The sequence below is a fragment of the Felis catus genome, chromosome A2, assembly GCF_018350175.1.
Source record: "Felis catus isolate Fca126 chromosome A2, F.catus_Fca126_mat1.0, whole genome shotgun sequence".
NCBI lineage: Eukaryota > Metazoa > Chordata > Mammalia > Carnivora > Felidae > Felis > Felis catus.
Window position 1 is genome coordinate 19,442,337 of NC_058369.1, and position 21,060 is coordinate 19,463,396.

The 21,060-nt window shown below is 56.1% G+C and overlaps 1 protein-coding gene across 12 annotated transcripts in view; it reads right to left on the bottom strand.

Moving 5' to 3' along the window:
- The window catches only part of CACNA2D2 (calcium voltage-gated channel auxiliary subunit alpha2delta 2), a 143,915-nt gene extending 127,208 nt beyond the window's left edge, over positions 1-16,707 (bottom strand). For all 12 annotated transcript variants that reach the window (XM_045050543.1, XM_023249031.2, XM_045050536.1 and 9 more), the window contains exon 1: positions 16,478-16,707. In XM_045050543.1, the coding sequence (XP_044906478.1) occupies positions 16,478-16,692 (215 nt within the window). In that variant the 5' untranslated portion in view covers positions 16,693-16,707. The remainder of the gene's footprint in view (positions 1-16,477) is intronic.
- Positions 16,708-21,060: the final 4,353 nt, after the last annotated feature.

Sequence of the window (21,060 nt, forward strand, 5' to 3'; positions counted from 1 at the left end):
ACGTTAACAAAGCTGACTCTTAGGAGGGGGATATATCGCCGCAGCCTCTGTATGCCCATCCCTGTGCTGTCACGGGGGAGCCACGTCCAAGCCTGGTCTCAAGAGGTGCACAGTAGGGTTGAAGCATCTGGAGAGGTTACCAGGTGAGTCAGGGAGGAACCCAGGAGCTTCAGCTGCCAATCCCTGCCCCATACCAATAGCTGAAGCCTGATTGGAAGTGGTAACACAGGCTCTATCCATGTGTCACCAACTACTCCAGTCAGATTCTGTGATTCATTCGTCCCCATCTCCCCTCCTGCACATCCTCCCCACCCCCCAAAGTGAGTCAAATCCTCGATGAGCCACAAATAGCTGTCCTCTGTGTGCATCCTTGACATGGCCTCCTGCCTTGAGGAGAACAGAGACCCCCCCCCCCCCCCCTCCTCAGGATCCTCTGTTCTTCCTCAGGACAGAGATCTCCCTGTGGAAAATGGCAGGGCCCCGGAGGACATCCAGGTACAGAGACAAGGTGGAGCAAAGACCATAACTAAACCTATCAGGCTCAGCTTTGTTCTCTGGCCTTGTGTCCCTTCCACCAAGTCATCTCCACTAGGAAGTCTTCCTGGATTTCCTCCACCCCGTCCCTAACCTATAGTCCTCACCTCATTTTACTGACCCTTGCCTTAAGTTGGGGCTGTAGCCTGGTCCCATCACCAAGCTCCCTTCAGAGCTTAGCTTGCAGTATGGCAAAGAAGAGTCTTCTGGAAATGCCTCAGGATATATTTACCCAAACATCCTGCCCTCACCAGACTGATGTCTACCCTGTTCACCTCCTTCAGCAGTGGGAGAGAAGCTGCAGGGCAGGGCTGGGAAAGGGCCTCCAACTTCAGCAGGTGGCATAACACCAAGGAAAGGACTAGTGATGTGGAGCACTCACTGTATGCTGGATGCTTTGTGTGTGGTTCCCACTGATGTCACACAGCACCCACGGCTAGGTGCAGACCAGTCCAGGCCCACTTCATGGATGAAGACTCTGAGGCCCAGGGGGTGAAGCAACACACTCAAGGCTACACAGCCAGTCTATGCTGAACTGTAATTTGAACCCAGCAAAGTATGGCTCCAGAGACCAGGGCGTGTCTTCTAGGGCCTCCCTAATCTTAAGGTGGATGCCAATGGCCAAGATTTAAAGTAGGAAATAGGGTGCAGATAAGGGCTACCCCCTCATTTATGACCTTTTCCAGCTTTGAGAAGGGGCCTGCCCTTACATTCGAGCCCCTACTGCCTCCCCAATAATTGGGAAATTATTCCTTATACCCCTCCAGGGCTGTCCTACCATAGGCATGTTGTCTCAGCACTGTGAAGCCCACGCCCCCTCCAATTCCCCCCTAGAGAGCCTGGACTAGGTTGGAAGGAGGGATGCCCACTTCCTCTGGGATTTGCTTCTTGCTAGCACCTAGCTTCTCAGAGCCTCGAAGCTGCATGTAAATCGAATGTGAGTGCTCAACCCGCCTTGACACGCTTTGGGCTGGTTACTCTCAGGTGCTCTGTGGTGAATCCTTTAGCAATGCAAATCCCCTCTGTGGGCTGCGTGGCATCCAGAGCTGCAGCAAGGAGGGGGATTCAGCAGCCACCTCGGCAAGTGCCCCTCCTTCTGAGGAGCCCCAGGGAGGTGGCCAGGCCAAGAGGAGCCACTCTGCCTGGTGAGCCTGAGTTGTCCTTGGGGCTGGCTTAAGGAGAGCGGGGCTTATTCCTGACAAAATATTCTGCAGGTTGTTTCCAGCCTTCCACAAATTCCCCACTAGCTCATGTACTCTCTATTCATTCATTCAGATGGTTACTGGGCCAGGCTGCAGGCTGGGCACTGGGAAGGGAAACAGTGGTGATCAGGGCAGGTGTGAGCCTTGCCCTCAGGAGCTTGGAATTCAAGGAGAACAGACATCAGATCTGATCCAGACCCGATGAGTGGAGGGAAGAGGAGTCTAGTGATGCATGCCAAGGGCCTGACCCAACCTGGGGGGCTGGCCAGGTGAAGGTGGCACTGCAGAGCTGGTGGGCAGTCCAGACAGAGGGTGCGGCAGGCACAAAGCCCAGGAGCGAGGTGAGCTCTGCCCACAACGAAGTCCCGTGAACACACCCAGACCAGCCACAGGCACGAAGGCAGGCTGCTCTCCCACACGGGGTCCTGCAGAATTCCAACCCCAGGTACGCAGGGAGCACCTCCACGTGCCAGAGGGTGGAGGGTGCTGGGCTCCCGACAGCAGGGAGATAGGGGAGCAGGCCCTCGTGTCCCCCTTGCGCTGACTTGTGGGCCACCCCTGCCACGGCATCTGACCTATGTTTACCAGCCCAGTCCACGTGTCCCCAAGGTCCATCTGTGAGAAAGCAGGGTTCAGAGTGGCTACCCATCAACTTTGTGAATTTTATTTAACATGAGGTTTCCTACTACTTGCCCTGCTGGGAGAGGTGCTTAACACACAGCCCCCGCCCTGTGAAAGTTCTCCATCTGGGAAGAGTAGGCCCTGGGCTGCCTGGGTGTGGAAGGACCCAGGGAAGGTGGGCCCTCTGGGCAAGGGAGAAAGGGGAACTGGCAGAGAAGTGCTTGGTCTCCTGGGAACTAATTTCATGCACTCATTTGTTCCACAGACTACCCAGTGCCCATTAAAACCTGGCCCTGGTGCAGAGCCTCCTGCCCTGGGCATCCCAACACTGCCAGGTACTTTGCAACCTGTGACCTCCACCCCCACCCTCTGAGCCCCCTGGCTGGGGGCAGCAGGAAGCTGTGAGCCTCCACCATATACACATTAGAGGTGGGGGATAGTATTATTATTTCCATGGCCTAGATGGGGGTTCTGCCAGTGAGACCCTCCTGCTGCCACTCCAGTCAGAGGCGCCCACAAGTGCAAAGCACTCACACATTTCCTGGTATTTTTAACACAGATACTGTCACTAAAACACCATCTCTTGAGTACGGGGGCAGGTGCTCAAAAAGTGTCAGCTAAAAGACTGGACACTCCATCTTCACAACTATAAAATACAGGAAACATGATCCCATTTTAGAGATTAGGAAACTAAGGCACAAAATGACTCAAACAAGGTCATAAAGGGGGCTCTCTTTGTGACTCACAGCTTCTCCCCTCCTTGATTCCGGTCCCCTGGACCAGGCTTTCTAGCAGGCAGCAGGTAAGTGCAGCAAGGCCAGCAGAGTCCATGGCTCTGGCTCCGTCCCTCTGGACAGCCCCATGAAGTCCCCACCCTTCTCCATGTTAGAGTAATGGCTTTCATACGCCACCAGTCTGAAAATCCCTTATGAAATTTATTTCCCCCGGCACTGGATCAGGAATCATGGCAATCACACCACTTAATGGCCTCTGGGCTTGTTTCCTGCCACCTCTCTCCAGCTGCTCTGTGCCAGTGAAGTTAGGGCTGTGGGGCCCCAGTCAGGAGCTGTGCACAGCCCAAGGCATCCTGGGTGCTAGGAGGCACTGTCCAGGGGTGCAGCAGCCTGGGGAACACATCAGCAGCACAGGGATGGACACCACCTGGAGCTTCGGGAACTGGGGTTGGATCATATGGATGAGCCCCTCCCTTACTGTGCCCCTGTCCCTTGTCCTTGCCTCCCCACCCCCACCAGTGGCTTTCTCTCAGAGCAAAGTGGGTCCAAGTGCTTTCCCCAGGGCCTCCACAGCTCTGAGTGGGAGAGGCCTAGGACCATGGGTATGGCTGCAACCCTGAGAAGGCCTGTCAGAACTCCATCTGGAGAATAAGTCCTGCCCCACCTCTCCCACTAATACCAGAGGTGGTGTCTCCTCACCCCTTGGATGCTGCTTGGAGCGCCAGCCATGCATAGTTATCATTTACTCAGCCTTGCTTCCATTTCTTCTTCACTGACAGTCTCCCATAGACTGTGAGCTCCCGGAGAACAGGCCCAGCATACAGCTAAGTGGACTTGGGCGGGAAGGGGCAGTCAGGAGGTGGGTCCCGAAATTCGGGCAGGCTGTGGAGTGGTCAGCAGAGTAGTTGAGGCAGGACCAAGTGTCAACACAGAGGAGCAGTCAGGAAGGAGTGTGGCAGCCAGCTGAGGAGGCCCAGTGATCTCCCTGAGCCAGACCATAGACTCCGGCCACTGGCCACATGCATAGGCATCTAGGAACAGCTGGCTTCCACAGGTACCACAACCAGAAGACTCCCCAGAACCAGTATGCCAGCCCCCACCCCCGCCTTCCCTGGGGAAGTACCCTGTGCTGGGTGGGGCAAGGGGGAGGGGTGATCCTGCATTTACTTTCCTGTCCCTACAGCTATAATTCTCTACCTGGGCTTACCTGGGTGGCTCTGGAAAAATATTGATGCCTAGGCCCTGCCCCTACCCAATTAAAAACATAGCCCCATGGGCTCCTGGACCCACCTCCCCCTCTCCCCTAAGGACAGACCTTGGAGGCAGCCCCTGGGCTGGGGCATCTCCTTGTGAAAGAGCCACAGGAGGGTGCGTGGAGTGGCCTTTGCCTCATGGCACCAGCAAAGCTAGGCCCATATGGAGGCCCTGTCCCAAACAGTGTAAAAGCTTTTCCAGCTTCCAAAGACACAACTAGATTTGCCTGCAGACATCTGTGTAGACTCTGTTCAGCAAACATTTATTGGGCACTTGGTATGTGCTAGCCTGGAGCTCCAGCCAAGGACAGGTGGCCACTGCCCCTGACTCTCCCAGGCACAGAGCCTTGAAAGGCAGGCAGCAAAGACTATCGCAAGACAAGAATGGGGGAGGCTTCAGGCAGCCTAGGAAGCCCCTGACCCACAAGGGAAGTCAGGGGAGGCTTCAGGGAACAGTGACTTCCAGTCAAGCACTAAGGGATGGGCAGAGGTCAGCTGGACAACAGGCAGGTCCTGCTTGGAGCTGGCAAGGCCCTTTGCAGCCCATCTGACTGCTCCCTGGCTTACTCCACGCTCAGTGCATAGTAGGTGCTTATTAAGCCCCCATGGAAGATGATGGCGCTGTCCTAGTGGTACTCAGTCCTGAGGGCAGAGATCCCCTCCTGTGTCCATTCCTGTGCCCATCAGAAGCAGCCCCCTTGGCTGTGGTCTCCATAGTAGCTACTTACAGAGTAGGACAGAGATGAGAGCAACACAGATGGGGTGGCAGGAGAGCATCATCCTCAGCTATGGAAGGATCCATCAATCTGGAGGGTCCCAGGAATGACGATGATACTGAGGCTCAGAGAAGGAGGGAGGGCAGGTGGCTTGCCTAGCCTCCCACAGTGAACTGGACACAGGCCAAGGCTAGGGCAGGGTAGGAGGACACTGGCAGAAGGAGAAAAGGAGGCCCATACCCTACAGCACAAGCCCCTGAATTTGTGGGCCTGCAGCAGCCAAGGTCTGGCTTAAATACTTGACTTTGCTGCCTGTCTGTCTCCCTCCCTCTGAGTCTTCCATAGGTAAATCTAGGCACCACCAGGGTGGGAGTGGGGGATGGAGCAGGTAGGAGGATGGAGGGTAGGGAGTGGAGTGATGGGGGAATGGAGAGTGAACCTAGACTGCCCTGCTCCCCCATTCCATGCATGCACAGGGGATCACAGTACCATCATCAGCTCCCAGCTGGTGAGTGGGAGAAGGCCTCAAAAGGAGATTCAGATCAGAGGAGGCCTTTCTTGGTCTGGAGGACTCACAGCTGTGCCATTAAAGGCCAGCCCCAGAGAATCCTTTTCCCTCACTGACAGGTAGGGAACAGTGACCAGAGGGGCACCCAATCTAGGAGCAAGACAGAACCCAGGGCTTCTCCCAAGACTTGTGCCCTTGGCTGACTGACTCCTGGACACTGTGCCCAGCCTGGACCCAAGACTGATGCAGGCAACAGAGCCCAGAGAGTAGCAAGAAGGGCCAGGGGCAAGGTCATGAGAATGCAGTCTCGTTGGAGCATGGATCTTGTCATATCCATCAAGGGAGCCAACCAATGGACACCCAGTCCCCTCTGTAGTTAGCAGGCACAAGTATACCTACTCCACAGCTTCCCCCTCCCCAAATGGGAATCAAGTCTCACAGGCAGCACCCAGCCAAGTTCAGGCCCTCCCCTTGGCCATATCCATGGGTCACTTCCTCAACTCTGCAGCAGTAGGACATGCCCTCTGTCTGCATCTTCTCAGTACACCCACAGCCTCCAAGGACTCAGGGGGTACTACAGGCCCAGTGAGACAGCCGGCACCTGTGAAACTATGCCCCAAGGAACTCAGTCTGATAAAAAGAGGCAGCCCCTGGAGAGGAACAGTTGTGAAGAGTGCAGGAGCGTGGGGGCACCCCGAGGGTCCTGTGGTCAGGGGACTGCCTGGAGGAGGTGAGTTACAGAAGGGCTGTGTGAGGCTGTGGCTGGGTGTTCTGAGTACTGGGGTGTGAATCCTGCTTCCATCACTCACTACCTGTGTGATTTCAGCATTACTCAGCCCTGCTGAGCCTCAATTTTTTTTTGTCCATGAAATGGGAATAAAAATGGATTAATCTCATTGGATAGGATCCATGAAATATATCACCCAAGGCACAGCTCATAGTGACTGATGATGTAGTTAAAATAACTACTTCCTTAATAAATGTTTCCTTGAGCATGGACAGGCCCCCCCCTTCCCTCCCACCTTCTTCCTCACCCCTACTCCACGTTGAGGCCTCTGGTCTGGTCCTGCAGCAGAAATTGCCTTCCTATTTTCCATTATTCCCCGCTTCTTGCTAACAAAACCCAAGTCTGTAAAAATCTCTCCCACCTCCAGCCCCAAGGTGACCCCATCCTTTGCTCAAGGGTAAATCCTGATTAGCTGGAGCCAATCACAATGCACCTTCCCTACTGCCAGTGATTGGTTTACAGTAGACATGTGACCCAGCACTAACCAATGAGGTGTGAGGGGAAGTTGGCTAGGGGCTTCTGGGCCAGGTTTTCTAGCCTCTTGCGAGGAACCCAATAACCCCTCTACTCCAGTTGTCTGATACCTCTAATGCCTGGAGCTATGGCAGCCATCTTGTTGTCATGAGGGGCTTCAGCCAAGAACAGCCCCACTAAAAATGAGGCCAGCCATGCAGACCGCAGGTGAAGACTTGGTCCTCAATGACAGGCTAAAGACCCACCTCTGGGCTCCCTGGCAGAAGATAAAGGAACTAATCATGATGGAAAAAGTCATCATGCTGTGGTTGCCACGGTGGATACAAAAGCTGCCTCTTTTCCTTACAGCCAAATACACTCTTCAGACTTGCCTTTTGAAGGCATAGTGGTCAGCTCCACACCTACTCCATATCAACACAGGGTTGTCAGAGAGGCCCACAGGGGTAGGGAGCCAGAGGAGGGCATCAGTCAGAAGGGCTCTTGGTCTCAGTACTTGGGATGAGCAGACCAGTACGATTGAGGGATACGGTGAGCAAAGACCAGAGCTCCTACTAGGACCTGCAAGTGGCTCTGCCTGGCTGGAGTCTGGATATTCACAGGGCTAGTGGCCAGAGACAGGAGCCAGCCCAGGCAGTTCCTCAAATGCAAAGTTGGGAAGGAGGGCTCTGCCCATGGCAGGCTTCTGGGTGCAAGGTCATAGTTAACCCTCAGTAGGAGGCACTGCAGCATGCCTAGGGGGTCCAGGAAAGGAAGGGAAGTCTCCCAGGTTCTCACCATGCCCACCCGGGCCACAGCTCACAGGGGGAAGGAGAAATGTCCATTTGTGAGAGTCCTCAGCACAGAAGCCTGTTTTGCCAGCTCATTTCTCTTTTCTAATAAATGAAGTTGGGGGCAGGGCTGAGGTAGGTTGTTTTGTTGTTTGTTTGTAGGAACCAGTGGCAGCACCAGGCCTGACCTTTAAGGCTTCAAATGCAGCATTTCAGGCAGCGCCGGCAGGCAAAGAACACGGGCTGCAGAGGAAAGTTATCGAGGCTAAAATGCCACGTCAGGCTGGAAACTCGTAGCAGCAGTTTCCATCTCAGGATGGGCGGCCCATCTCAGGATGGGCGGCCCATTTTTGCCCATCTGGCAACAAAGCTGTCCTTCCTGAGGGTACCCAGAAAGCCCTGCTGACTCTAAAGTGGCATGGGGGCACCAAGGTGTGTCCCAGAGGAAGATCAGGAGCTGGGGCCTCACACCACACAGGCGCCTTGCTCTGTAGGACTTGCCAAAAGAGGCCTCAAATTGCTCCTGCATCCCATGTCAGGGATGTTCTTATTATGAGAACCAGTTGTATGTCATAGTGCAAGGACGGCTAAGTGGGGATCATTCTTTGAGCAGCCTGTATTGAGCACTGGGGACTGGGTCCTGCCCACAGGGTGTGTGCAGCCAGAAGACACAGAGCGGGGGCCGGCGGTGGGGTGGGGGCGAGGCTCCTCTCTGCAGCCTCAGACAGCAGCTTCCTGGTCTTACAATGGAGGTGTCTGGGTCCCCAGGGACTTCTGTGGCTGGGATATGTCCTTCCCAAGAAAGGGAACCATGCAAGGCCCATACTGCCCAAGGAGATAGTCCCACCCAGGCACCCTGACCCCACAGGAACCCTCACTAGCCCTGCAGGCTCCAGACCCCTTCTCAGTCGCTTCTGTCCTTTGCGGAAGCCTCCTCCTGAAATGCCGAGGACACTGGGCTGTCCCAGCACTGACAACACAGGCCCTGAGAATGCCAGGAAAGCAAAACTAAATAGTTCTCTCGGACATCAGAACCCATCAGATCAGGGGCGGAGCTGAGCTGGGCACACAGCAACCCCAAAGGTCATAGCTCAGCACACGGCACCCAGACAGCTTGCTTATGAAGACTCGGTAGACAAAAATTCATCTTTGAAAGGAAGAGATCTGGCTGCAGATGCCCCAAATAGAGGAACATGTGGAGATTATCAAGCTGAAGGTATTGTACCCCAAATCATGCCCGCAACTGACTGCACAAATATTTTCCTGGGGGTAAGAACCCCAAATCAACAACAGATGCTCCAAAGGATGCCAGTCTCCCTCCCTTCCATGTGCAGATGAGAGGCACCCGCTCCAAGAGGGGAAAAATGCCAGCCCAAGGTCACACAGCAAGGGTTTCCACTCTCCCTGCACCCCAACCTCCATGCTCAACCTCCAGATTCTCCACAAGTGGAGGGCTGTTTGCAAATATGCTTCACTTCACAATGGACTCACCAAGCTTCTCTGAGTCCCAAGTCCTCCAGTGCATCTAAATACCATTCAATTTGCAAAAATTTGAATTACAAGGACACAGCCTGTGTGTTTCCTTCACAGACTGTCATCGCGCCAGTTGGTAGATGATCAAACTTTCCAGATCAGCCTTAACTCAGGCTGTTCCTGACATAAAAGTTTGCAAAACACTGGTCCTAACAACCAGGCTGCTTTATTTCCCACTGCCAGCATTTGCCCAGCTCTGGCATTAACTTCAAAGGCAGGTGCAGGAGGGGGCCATTGGGAGCACATTCTGGGTACAGAGAGATAAACCATGCATATGCCTGCACGTACATATGTGCACACATGCACAAGCACACCCTCAACTTCGCATTCATATGCACACACACCAACACCTATGTACACATGTGAACGTGGGCATGCACACACACCTGAGCATATGCACACAAACAACATGCAAGCATGTGCACACCGGGGCACACATGTTCACACACACCCAAACACATGTCTTCATATACAAATGGACGTTTACACAAGTGAACACAGCTAACACACATGTGCAAACACATACAAGAGGACACTCTTAGACACTTCCATTCACAAGATTACATGTGCACACAGGCCAAGGCAAAGGCCAAGCACAGGAGGAAAGACCCAAAAGCCACAAGTGAGTCTCTGGTGCTCGCAGGGCCCAGATGTGCAGGGGAGGTAAAGGGTGATGGGAGAGGTTCCTGGTACTTGGAGTGCAGACCTAACTGGACTGAGAATCCTCACAGGTCAGGATCCACATGCCCTCATCATGCACTGTCTGGGGTCAGGCCCATCCCTCAGGACCTTTCCCATCCCAGTTCTGTGAGGCACCACAATCAAGGGAACTCTATTTTACAGACAAGGCCCCAAGACCCAGAGAGGCTGAGGAAGTTCCCAAGGTCACACAGCTGGTGAGAGGTGTGGCAGAGCCTCAGTAGCACCAAGCAGGGGACTCATTCAGAAAGATGTGGCCAGCAGGGAAGGAAGGCATAGAGGTGGGAGCCAGGGACCCATGATCTCAGGAGGGCAGGGAAGAGAAGCAGAGGGGCAGCTCCTCCCTCTCGTCGCCACTCCTTTCCCCTTCAATTAAACAGTCCTTACCAAGGTGGGGAGAGCTGGATAATGATCAGCAGGAAAGACTTCCCGTGCCCCTCCCTCTCTGCTAAACAATTAGGTTGATTAGAGCTCAAAGTGGGTCAGTCGGAGAAGCAGCTTCAAGACACCCAAGGTGTGGCCAGAGGCCAGTGGGAGGTGCAGGCTCCTCACACTGGAGATGAGGTCTAGCTGGGCTGGGGGTCAAGCTTCACTCCGTGGCTAGAGCACAGTGTGAAGAGGAGTGGGAAGACCCTGAACCTATCTTCTGAGGACACGAATGTCACAGTCAGAAGAGCCCTGGAAGAGAGGAAACTGAGGCCCAGGGGGAGGAAGGGCCTTGTCCAAGGTCACCACCATGCAAGCTACCCAGCTGAGAGGATTGGGCTGGAATTGCCTTTGACAGAGGTCCCCCCAGGACCAGACCCTCAAGTCCCCCATGTGAAGATTCCCTTCACCTAACCCCAGCTAGACAGGGTCTCCTACTCTGTGAGGTCCCTCCCCCCCCACCCAACAGGCTCAGGCACCAGCACTAGCAGCCGCCTGGAGCCAAGTGGGCCAGACCAGCCTCAGAAGGAGAAGACCTAGCTCAGGTGAGAGAGGAACTAGATGGTCCATGAGCAGGATCAGGCCCAGGGAAACCAAACCTGCAACCTAAGTCCCACAGTGGTAGGGCAAGGCAGAGCAGCCCTGCCCCCAGGTCCTGCCCCCAAAACGTCAGGCTCAGATTGTGTGGGCCTGAATGACAGCATCTTTGACTCCTTTTCAGTAGCTCCAAGATATCCCCTTGGGGAGTTTGCAAGCCCCCCAGGGGCAACCCAATCCATTGGTGGTCACCTGCAGGGCTAACTCTCCCCCCACCAACCTTAGCCACAGGCAGCTCAGAAGGCTCTTCAGGTTACATAGGACAAGAGAGGAAGGGAAAAGAAAAAAAAGCAAAAACCACACATGCACCTCCCTCTGGGAATACGAATATTGATCCTGTAGCTTCTTGTTTAGACAGTAGGCACCGGAGGAAAAAAAACCAAAAAAAACAAAAACCCAACCTGACATGAACAGAAGCTCCCCAGTTGGCTGAAGGAATGTAGCCAGCAGTGGGAGAGCCCCCCACCCTTGCCTTTATGGTAGCCTAGACCCTAGTGTTCCCTCCTCCTGCCTGAGGCCCTGAGCCTACTCACTTAAAGACACAGGTCACCAGTTCCCGAGGCAGATCTCAAATCTAGAAGCCTGCAAGGACAGCAGCGGTGTGCGGGAAGAGGAAGGAGAAAGAGACCGCCCCCTACCCACAGACAACAACCTGCCAGATGGGACCCATGCCACAGGCCTGCCTACTTTGACTCTCCCAAACCTCCAGCTGCCCTTTGAATAGCTCCCTAGCCCCCCAGATCCCACCTGTCTGTACAGCATGAAAACTTGTAAGATCTATAAGATCTGAGTCCTCTGAAGTCCCCTCAGTGCTCACAAAACTGCCAAGGGACTAGAGGATCCAGTCTCAGGTTTCCATTAACACCCTCATGCCCCTTCTCTCTGGAATCATACTGGAATCTGGAGGGGGTGATGGCATCTTGGCACCTCAAGATAGGAGTCCCTCCTACCCACCCCTCCATTCCAGACTGTCCTGGCCTATGACTCAAAGCTTTGGAGAAGAGGAAACTCTGAGTCGGGGGGCCCCATGATCAGTTGTGTACGTGTGGCAAGGGATGGAAGTAGGATGGCAGTGAAGGCTTGAGCCAAGGAAGGCCCCCTCAAGGATGCCTGAGACCCAGAAGAGCAGAGGGATGGTGTGGGAAAGGTTATAGCTGGAAAGCCTAGGCATGCTTCGTCCAAAGACCTAGGTTTTGGTTCCCTACCCCCAATTTCCTGGACCCAGTGTTCAGATGTGCCCAGGCTCCTGGCAAGGCAGCTAAGCATCCAACAGATTAGTCCTCTCTCAGTCCTGCCTCCAGAAGTGGTGGGGTTTTGGGCAGCACCTTCATCTTTCTGAGTCTCAGTCTCCTCATCTGTGGGACGGGCATGGGCACAGTTTCTGAGGTCAAGGTAGTAATGTGGATAAGGGTCTGGCCTGGGTTCATTGAGGGGAGGCCCACCATTAGACTGGTGGTGTCCCCCACCACAGTTAAGCTGGGCTTCAGGGAGTGAGGGAGGGAGGTGGTCCAGTGTCTGTCCTCAAGGAGCTGATACCCCATGTGGGTGGGTACAGCCTAAGCTAGTGGCACAACCCAGAGGCCTCCAGAAGCTGTGGAAACCCCTGAGGAAAGCATGCACTGATGAGAGGACACGTGAGCAAAGCAGATAGGAAGACACTCAGCCTATGGGAGCAATATGAAAAGATGGGGGTGGGTGGGTAAGGGTCCGTCAGGCTGTAGCATTAGGGCTTGATGCTAATGTTTACAATAGCTGCCACGGTGCCCACCCGCAGAACCCTTCCTGCCCACCAGAGGCTACAGCCTCTTGCATGAATTCTCACCACCAGCCTCTTAAGCAGATTCTCTCATCTCAGGGAAACTGAGGCAAGGTCATCCCAATCAGAGGGTCAGCTCTGGAGGCCAATGCTTGAGTCTGCTGGGCCTACACCTAACACCCAGCAAGTCCCAAACTGTCTTCTCCCCAGGAGCTGGCAGGGTCCACCCATACACATCTGAGGTGCCAAAAGCTGGCAGTGCCCACCTGCACACAGGCAGAAGGGAAAAGGAGGCACTGAGTGTAGAAGTGCTCACTCCACTTGTGAGTCAATCTCTCCTTGGGGACACCAGTGTGACTGAGAATCCAGAGTGAGACTCACCCACAGATTACGAGGGGACTCATCTTAAAACGGCTCCCCCATCTTCTCAGGGGTCAGTCTGACACAGCTGGCTAGGAGGAGGTGCCCAATAAGGGTGGGGCACAGGGGAGACAGGAGCCAAGGGTCTCTCTCTTCCCAAAGCCTCCGCACCAGGAGGAATGTGAGCACTTGGCAGCCCTGCATGCCAGTGGTAGTGGCAGCAGGCTGTGAAGCCTCGCCCCCTCCCTCCTGCAAAAGCTGCGGCAGGTCGTTGGGGAAATGGGGGACCCAGATGTGTGATGTTGCCTCCCTCTAATAGAGAGAGTCACAGGGAGGTGAAGACGCGGGCTCAGAGGCCCAGACAGACACACGTCACCCACCATTAACCGTAGCTAGACTGACGCATGCCCCGTCGTGGGCACTCAGGAAAAGGAGCACGTACTCCAGCTGTCATTAATCTGCTGGGTGGGTCCAGACCCCTCAGGCTCTCAGTTCCCCACCCACCCGCTGCCAGAGGAAAGGAGGTGCTGGTCAGCATCATCACGGGGGCAGAGTGGGGTTAAGAGGGTGCCGCCAGCCAAGCAGCTCAGCCTGGCGCTCCACCCAGCACTCAGCCAGGGCCCCACAGAGTAGGGGACAGAGAAACCCAGGGATGCTGGAGAACAGGGGACAGAGGTCTCACAAAAGAGGCGGGCAGGGCAGGGTGGGCACGGAGCAATGAGAGGGATGGGCAAGGAAGTGGAGAAGGAATGGGGGTGGGGGGAACCCAAGAAGGGGGCCAGGGAGGGGCCAGGAGACAGCGGGAGAGACGCAGGGAGAGGCAAAGCAGTTGCCCTCGGCAGCAGTGGCCATTCACCGCTCACCATTCCTGGCCGTGGGTGAGTGGAATTGGAAACAGGGAAGCAGGTGAAAGGGAGAGTGTGCTCTGACTCCTCCTCCACCAACTTCACCTCCAAACACATGAATGCACGTGTGCACACACATGTACTCGTGTGTGGCCTCCTCCAGGTGGGGTGAGGGAGGCCCCCGCCCCCACCTCAGCCACCACAACCAAAGCCCTGTCCCCACTCCAGCGGCAACTCCTCTGTCCTCCTTGATCCAGCGGCAGCTTCGGTCCACTTCGCCTAATGGGGAGAGGGCCACGCTGCCACAGCAATTATAGAAATAATGGCTACCGAACCCCAAACCCACACTGGCTTAAAACCCAGAGGCTTGAGGACCCGAGCCCCGTCACTCTGCCAGACGCTCATGAGGAAATGATTTCCTGCCTAGGGCCCCCTCCACTGAGGGGTCATCACCTCGGTGCCATGACACTGAGGCCCCCACTTCCCATCTCAGAAAGCCACCTGTATCAAACTCTCATTCTAGCCTGGCCACACTGACCCAGAAGAGTTCAGGGAGGCCATCCACTCCCAAGCAGCTCCACAGCAGCCGCCTTAGCCTTTCATGTTAGTTCAACAAAAGCCCCCACCAGCTAGCCATGGTCATGCGGGGCCCCTCACTCCATTCCCTCCCCTTCCTCCCTCCAAGGATCAATGGGCATCCGCATCTGCGGGACCAGGGCAGCTGAAGGGCGCTGGCTGTCACGGTAAATCCTGTGTGTCGTTGTCACATTAGTCACTTCCCTCTAGACCCTCAGAGCCGCGCAGCCCCCACCCCACCCCCACTCTCATTCTCTAATTACGGTTTGCAAGACATGTCCCAAACCCTCAAATTAGCTCCAACTCTATCGACAACAGAAGAGTGTCCAGCTGGAAATGTGCTGCTGCCATCACACCCGCCTCATCGTCTTCTTGCTGGGGACAAAGTGACAGGTGTCCACTCTGGTCAGGGTCTCACACTGTCCTTCCAACGGAGACCCATGCAAGCCCAGCAGCCATCTGACCCACTGCAGGTTGCAAGGAGACGGGGCAAGGTGGAAAGAGGTGAAAAGAGATGTCTATTTAAACCTCCATTCAAGGAGCTACGAAATGGCTAGGGGAAAAATATTGTGGCTTGGCTTTAAGGAAAAAAGAACAACAAAAAAATAATGCTTCTGCTCTTTTTAAACATTGTGGTTTAAGTCCGTTTTCATCACGGCAAATCAAAGACAATGCACCCAAAAGCCCTGAACTTCCATATGATTCTCCTCTCCCTGCACACCCCCAACACACACACACACACACACACACACACACACACACACACACACACAATCCAGACGGTTGACAGAGGACACGTCCGTGCGGCACCTGTAATTTGCCAACTGATCACCCGCCTGAGCACAGCCAGGCTGTGTGAGGAAAGAAATGACGAGATGAAGAGACACTCAGAGCAGTGCCTTTCCCGAGTTTGTTTTTCCCTCAACTGGGAGAACCTACAAGCTGGAGTCCGCAAAACCAGGGGCTCCTACCCTTGGGCAGAAATGGTCTAATGACGCAGAGTCAGCCTCTCCCCTTCCCTGAAGCCAGCATCTTCCCCTTGGCCACTAGCAGCCCAGCTACTTATTTCCCAAACCCCAGGCCTGGCTACTGGTGAAGGAGTTCAGGGACAGGTGGCTCCACACTCCTGGAGACAGATAACAGACAACAAGGTGGTCACCATGGCCCAAAGCCACAGGGGCAAGAGGAGTCTGGGCACTGACATAAGTCTGGGGCATGGTGCCCACAGAGATAGCTGTCGTCCTAAAGGCCACATGCACTGAATACCCGCCCCCCACCCCCAGCCCCAAATACATCTGGCCAAGCTCACCAGAGGAGGATGCCCAAGTTTGCGGGCTCTTGGGGACGGAGAAAAGGCTCAGAAGGACCATGAGAACCAGCAGAAGCTGGCAGGGCCAGGAGATGCTGTTCCCTTGTTGGTAGCAGCAGCAGGGGTGGGCAGGGTTCTCCCTGCCATTCACTTTCGGCCCCCACCCTAGCACCTTCACCTCCCAGTTGGGCTCTCCAGGGGACCCTCTCCTCAGGTGGAGAACAAGGGACACCGACCCCCTCTGTGGCACCGGTCACAACAAGGTGCCTGCATCCTCTGCATCCAGCCCTTCCCATCAAAGGAAAAGGGCAGCGAAGACAGGTGTGGAGGTGTCCCCCACCTCTGGTTCAAAAGCGCCAGGTTCCCACTGGGGAGGAAACGTGGGGCAGACGCGCGGCTCCAACTCTGCCGGGCAGGGGTCGCTGGCCGCCCCCTCACCGAACCTCAGGTTTCCCTCTCACCCGGACAGCGCAGGGGAATCCGCTGGCAAACTCGGAACCCCTCACCATATCCCAAGGCTTGCAGATCTTGCTTTGCCCCTTTTGGGGGTTGGGGGGAGAAAGGGCACCGCGGGGAAGTTTCGCGACGCAGACAGAAGCACCGGGACCACGGCTGCCCGCCCTGTGGTTTTGGGGCCGCCGCCCCCCCGTGCAGCCGGCAGCTGGACCCCAGCGCCCCCGCCCCCGCGCGGGGCGCGGGGAGGGACTGGCGCGTGCCGGGGGGCGGAGGGGCGCGCAGGGCTCGGCCGGGGTCCCGCGGCGGGCCAAGGAGGCCACTTACGTGTGCTGCTGGGGGAAGCTGTAGGCAGAGGCGCCGGGGGCGGCGAACAGCGGTAGCAGCAGCAGCGGCGGCAATAGCAGCAACAGCGGGCGCGGGGGCCCGGACGGCGGGCGCCGGGCGCCGGGGCCGGGCCGGGGGCCGCGGCCGGGCCAGGGGAGCGCAGTCCGCGCCGGGCCGGGCCGAGAGGCGCCGCAGGTCCGAGCCGGCACCGCCATGTTTCCATTCAAGATGCGGCGCCGCGGGGAGGGGGGGCGGCGGCGGCGGCGGGGTGGGGGGGCGCGGGCGGCGGGCGGCAATCCGGCCTCTCCGCCTCCTCCGCCTTCGTCGCGCGGGGCTTCCGGGGCTGCACCGGCCGCAGCGCCTCTGCGGGCTGCGCGCCGCGATCTCTCCGCCGCGCTGACTCGAAGCGCTCTGAGCGCCCGGTCCGGGACCGGCGCTCAAATAGCGGCCGCCGCCAACCTGCCGGCGCCGCCCTCCCCCCCCTCCCTCCCCGGCCGGCCCGCCCCCGCGCGCCCCCGCCGCGGCCACGCGCCCGCCCGTGCCCGCGCTCCCCTAGTCCCCGCGCGGCCCCGAGCCGGCTGTGCTGGCCCGCGCGGCCGAGCGGAGCCCGTGCGCGCGCGTCCTGCGCCCCAGCCTCTGGCAGACCTCCCAGTGCGCACCTCTGTGCCCTCAGCCTTGGACTCCGTGCCCCTCTCTGCGGCACCCGCGGAAGAGTTCCTGGCCCCGCGGCCCCTGGCAGGCGCGTTTGTGACCCTTCTGGGGGCTCGCGACCTTCAACAGGCTGAAGGCCTGGAGTCACAGGTTTAATGGTGGAATGGCAGACTTCAGCCAGTCTAGAGAAGAGGGCAGCGGTGCTGAAAGCACACCCCCAGTGGCTCCTGCTACCTGCAAGAATCCTGTCTCAGGGGACTTGGATCCCCACGCCCTGAGAGGAAGAAAGAGCCTGCGTCTCCTGGCTCCCTGAGCTCGAACCCAGGTCCAGTTGCACAGTTGTGAGGGACCGAGAATGTCAGGGTGCAGCCCTCTAAAGCCACTCATTTACTTCCCTGGCCTAAGCAGGCCCAGTGTGCAGACTAGCCCCAAACCCCAGGCCCCAAGGCTTCCAGAGCCTGTATTTAGATTCCTCCAGTGCTGGGAAGCTCACTCCTGCTCAATCCAATCATTTCTTGTCCTTAGGTGCCTGGCTCCTCCCTGCTGCAGGGAGAAGGTTGGGGCTGGTGTGGCTTCTGACTCTGCAGCTTGTGGGCCTCTCAGAGCCTCAGTTTCCTCCCTGGTGAATGCTTATGTAGATGCTTAACCCCATTTCTAGAATGAAGTGAGCATGGGAGTGAATTGCTTGGTAGATTGAAACACTCTTGGTTGGGAGAGAACATCTGAGAGATTCCCCTGAAGTTGCCCCTGGAACCCTGCCCCTCCCCCTGCACAGATAGGATGGGAGAATGCTTCCTGCCAGCCAGGCTTTGGGGCAGGCCTCTATAGCAGTCACTGCCCACAGATTCTGTGCCTAAGATGAGGAATGGGGAACAGTAGCCACCTGGGCAAGAGCCCCCACTTCATGATATCTGGGTGAGCCTCCCATCACCCACTCACAAGTCAGCCTGAGGAGGACTTAATGTTGAGGAGGCAAGAATAGTGGCCCCTGGACTAAGGAGGGCAGAAGTCAGGGGCTGGAAATAAGGCTCAGGATAACACTTACTAGCTCCCCAGTCCTGCCTGGGTTGTCCCACACCTGCCCCACCCTCACAAGCCAGGGCTTGACAAGTGGACAACTTTGAAGTTTCCCCCTCCCCTGACCTGAGTGAGGTTTGCCAACAGGCTCCAAACTCTGAGGCCCCGAAAATATTATCAGGGGAAGGCAGTATGGTAGGCCCCAAGGCCCTGACAGGCCTGGGGCCTGGTGAACAGGAGGGGCATGGTGGACTCTGGGAAGCCAAGCTAGACTAGCTCTACAGGGACAAGCGGGGCTCTCACCAAATAAGATGCCTGATTGTGCCAGATGTCACCACCCCCACCTCTGGATAGGGCAGTCCCACTAGGCTAGACAGAATGGGGGGGGGGGAGTTCCACACAGAAAAGCCAACAAGCCCTGAGCTAACCAACCCCCTCCCAGCTCCTCCTGCTGATACCTATCTCCAGCATCTCTGTTTCCCCCATGTCCAGGGCAGGATGGGCCCATGGTGTCTTTCCCCATCTATTTGATGGATAAATGTCTGTGCGGGGCTCCAGGGAACCAGCACAAAGGGCATTAGCCTCCGGGGTGCCCTCTGGGGTTAGGTGGGAACATTCCCAGGGCAGATTCTGCAGTGGCAGGATAGGAAATTTCAGGGGCAGCCTCTCTGTCCTTCAACACCAGCATGGCAGGACTGTACCTGAAGAGTGTCCAAGCCATCAGGCACCTGTACCCAGGCTGGGTGCTGTGAGTGGGCATTGGTAGTTGGCATTTCAGTTCTAGCCGCCACAGATGTGCACCTAATTGAGGCTGCTGGCGCAGAGGGAAAGGCGGGAGATTTTGGTTGACAGGCCGTTAAAGGAAGACAAATAAGGAGGGGAGGTAATTAAGAGTACACGGGTAGTAAGAGTTTACACATTCCAACTTCTGAGGCTCACAACATCCTCGGTCTCCTGGCGGCTGGCTCCAGCCTCAGGTTAAAATCATGGGAGGAAAAATCAAGCCTTCCCAGGAATAGGGGGGCTTCCATGGCAGGCACATTGGTATGTTTGGCAGTAAAGGCATGGGGCTACCCACCTGGCCAGAGGTGCCTGTATTGAAAGACATAGGGTGGCAGGGGCACCTGCCTGTAGCCTGTAGAGAGGGGCCAGCCATGGCAAGGGACCTGGCAGGTGCCAGTTCTGCATGTGGGCTGAGGGGAGGTCACCTCAGCAGACCAGAAGAAACTGAGAGGTCTTTATGGAAACTCTCCTATGTGCCAAGCAAGTCTAGGCTTGTTTATGCCACATAAGGTAGGAGGAAGCCCATCAGGAATGTCTGTCCAGGACACCTGGGGTAGTAAGATCCTCACTCCAGCATGCTCACCTCCAGCCTCCGTCTCATCACCCTTTTTCACTCCATTAGCCAATAGGCTAGACGACTCTCTGTTTTCTTTCCTCCTACGGTTCCTTCTACTAGGAACACATTCCCTCATCCCTACCCCTTGAACCCAGGATATTTATGGGCCCATAAATGCCATTTATGCTAGGAAGCTCTCCTGGGCCCCACCTCGACTAGACAGTCCTCCCCATTCCAGTCCCCAGGGCTCTCCTATCACCACTTCCCAATACACACACACACACACACACACACACACACACACAGCCCTCAGCCTCCACCTTGGATTCAGGAAAATACTTGCATCCCAGACTCTTGTCACACTGGAACCTGAGTCTCCCTTGTCCCTGTCACTTCCTCCACACTTCCAGGGACCCACACAGAGCCTGGCCATTGGGAGAACACAAGCATTGTTGACATAAGGACCTCTGGGTGGCATGTCCAGGAGCATGAGGTAGAGCGGTCTAGTCTGGGCATGAGAAGTGAAAGCTTTGGCATCAGATATCACAGGTGATATAGGTAAGTCACTTTGCCTCTTCTGTTTCTTTGTCCATATAATGGGAGACATGATACCCACCTGGCAGGAGCAGTCTGAAGACCCAAAGCATGTAGCACCCCGATGGCAGGACTTGGTACTCAGCAAAGGCTTAATGAAGGGAAAACACAAAGAGATTCAGGCATTCCCAGGAAGAACAGGTCCTCCTTGCTGGCAGGCAGGGAAGATTTCCTGAAAAAGGAGGAGGGATTCCAGCCTGGCCTCTCAAGATGAGCAAGAATGGATTGGGCATATTAGAGAGGGAAGGAAGGGAGACTTCCCAGAGCTGAGCATGACCTGAACCAGGACCCACCCTTCTGAGCCCCATTGACCCAGCTCTTCCTCTGCTTGTCCTGGCAAGTGGCCTTCTATAACAGGAGGCCGCCCTACCTCATTTAGCCCCCTCTGATGTGCCTATTCTTTGCCCCCTTTAGGCTGGAGTCAAAGGTCCCTAAGGGCCCCCAGCCAGGACACCCTCCATGTATGGGCTGACTGCCAGTGCTCACACCTGCCAGTGGCTACTTTGGCTCACTCACTAGCTCCTTGCGGACATCTAGGGATGTGATGGTCCCACACATGCCTCTCCCTGAACATGGTGCAGATGCAGCATGGCCTCCAGATGCAATCGGGCAAGGATCCCATTTCCAAAGGCATTAAGAATCCTTCAAGGATCCTCTGCACAGTTATGACCCTCAGTCTGCTTAGTGCCATTTATTGTAATAAATGGAAGGGGCTGGGGTTTAATCCATTCAGGCAGAGTAAGCTATCACTTCCTGCACATCAAAGTCAGGGCCAAGCCCTAGGTTACAGGCTATTGGAGCCCGTAGGACCCCCTTGTTAGACAGAAGGGGAAACAGAGACCCAGAGTTGGGAGGAGATTTGCCAGAGGCCAGTCAATGATCAGTGCAGATCAGGCATGGAGCTTCAAGTCTGGAGACCTAGATTGTCATCCCATATTTGTCTCCCCAAGACCAAGAGTGACGCTAGTCACCTGGGCCTTGG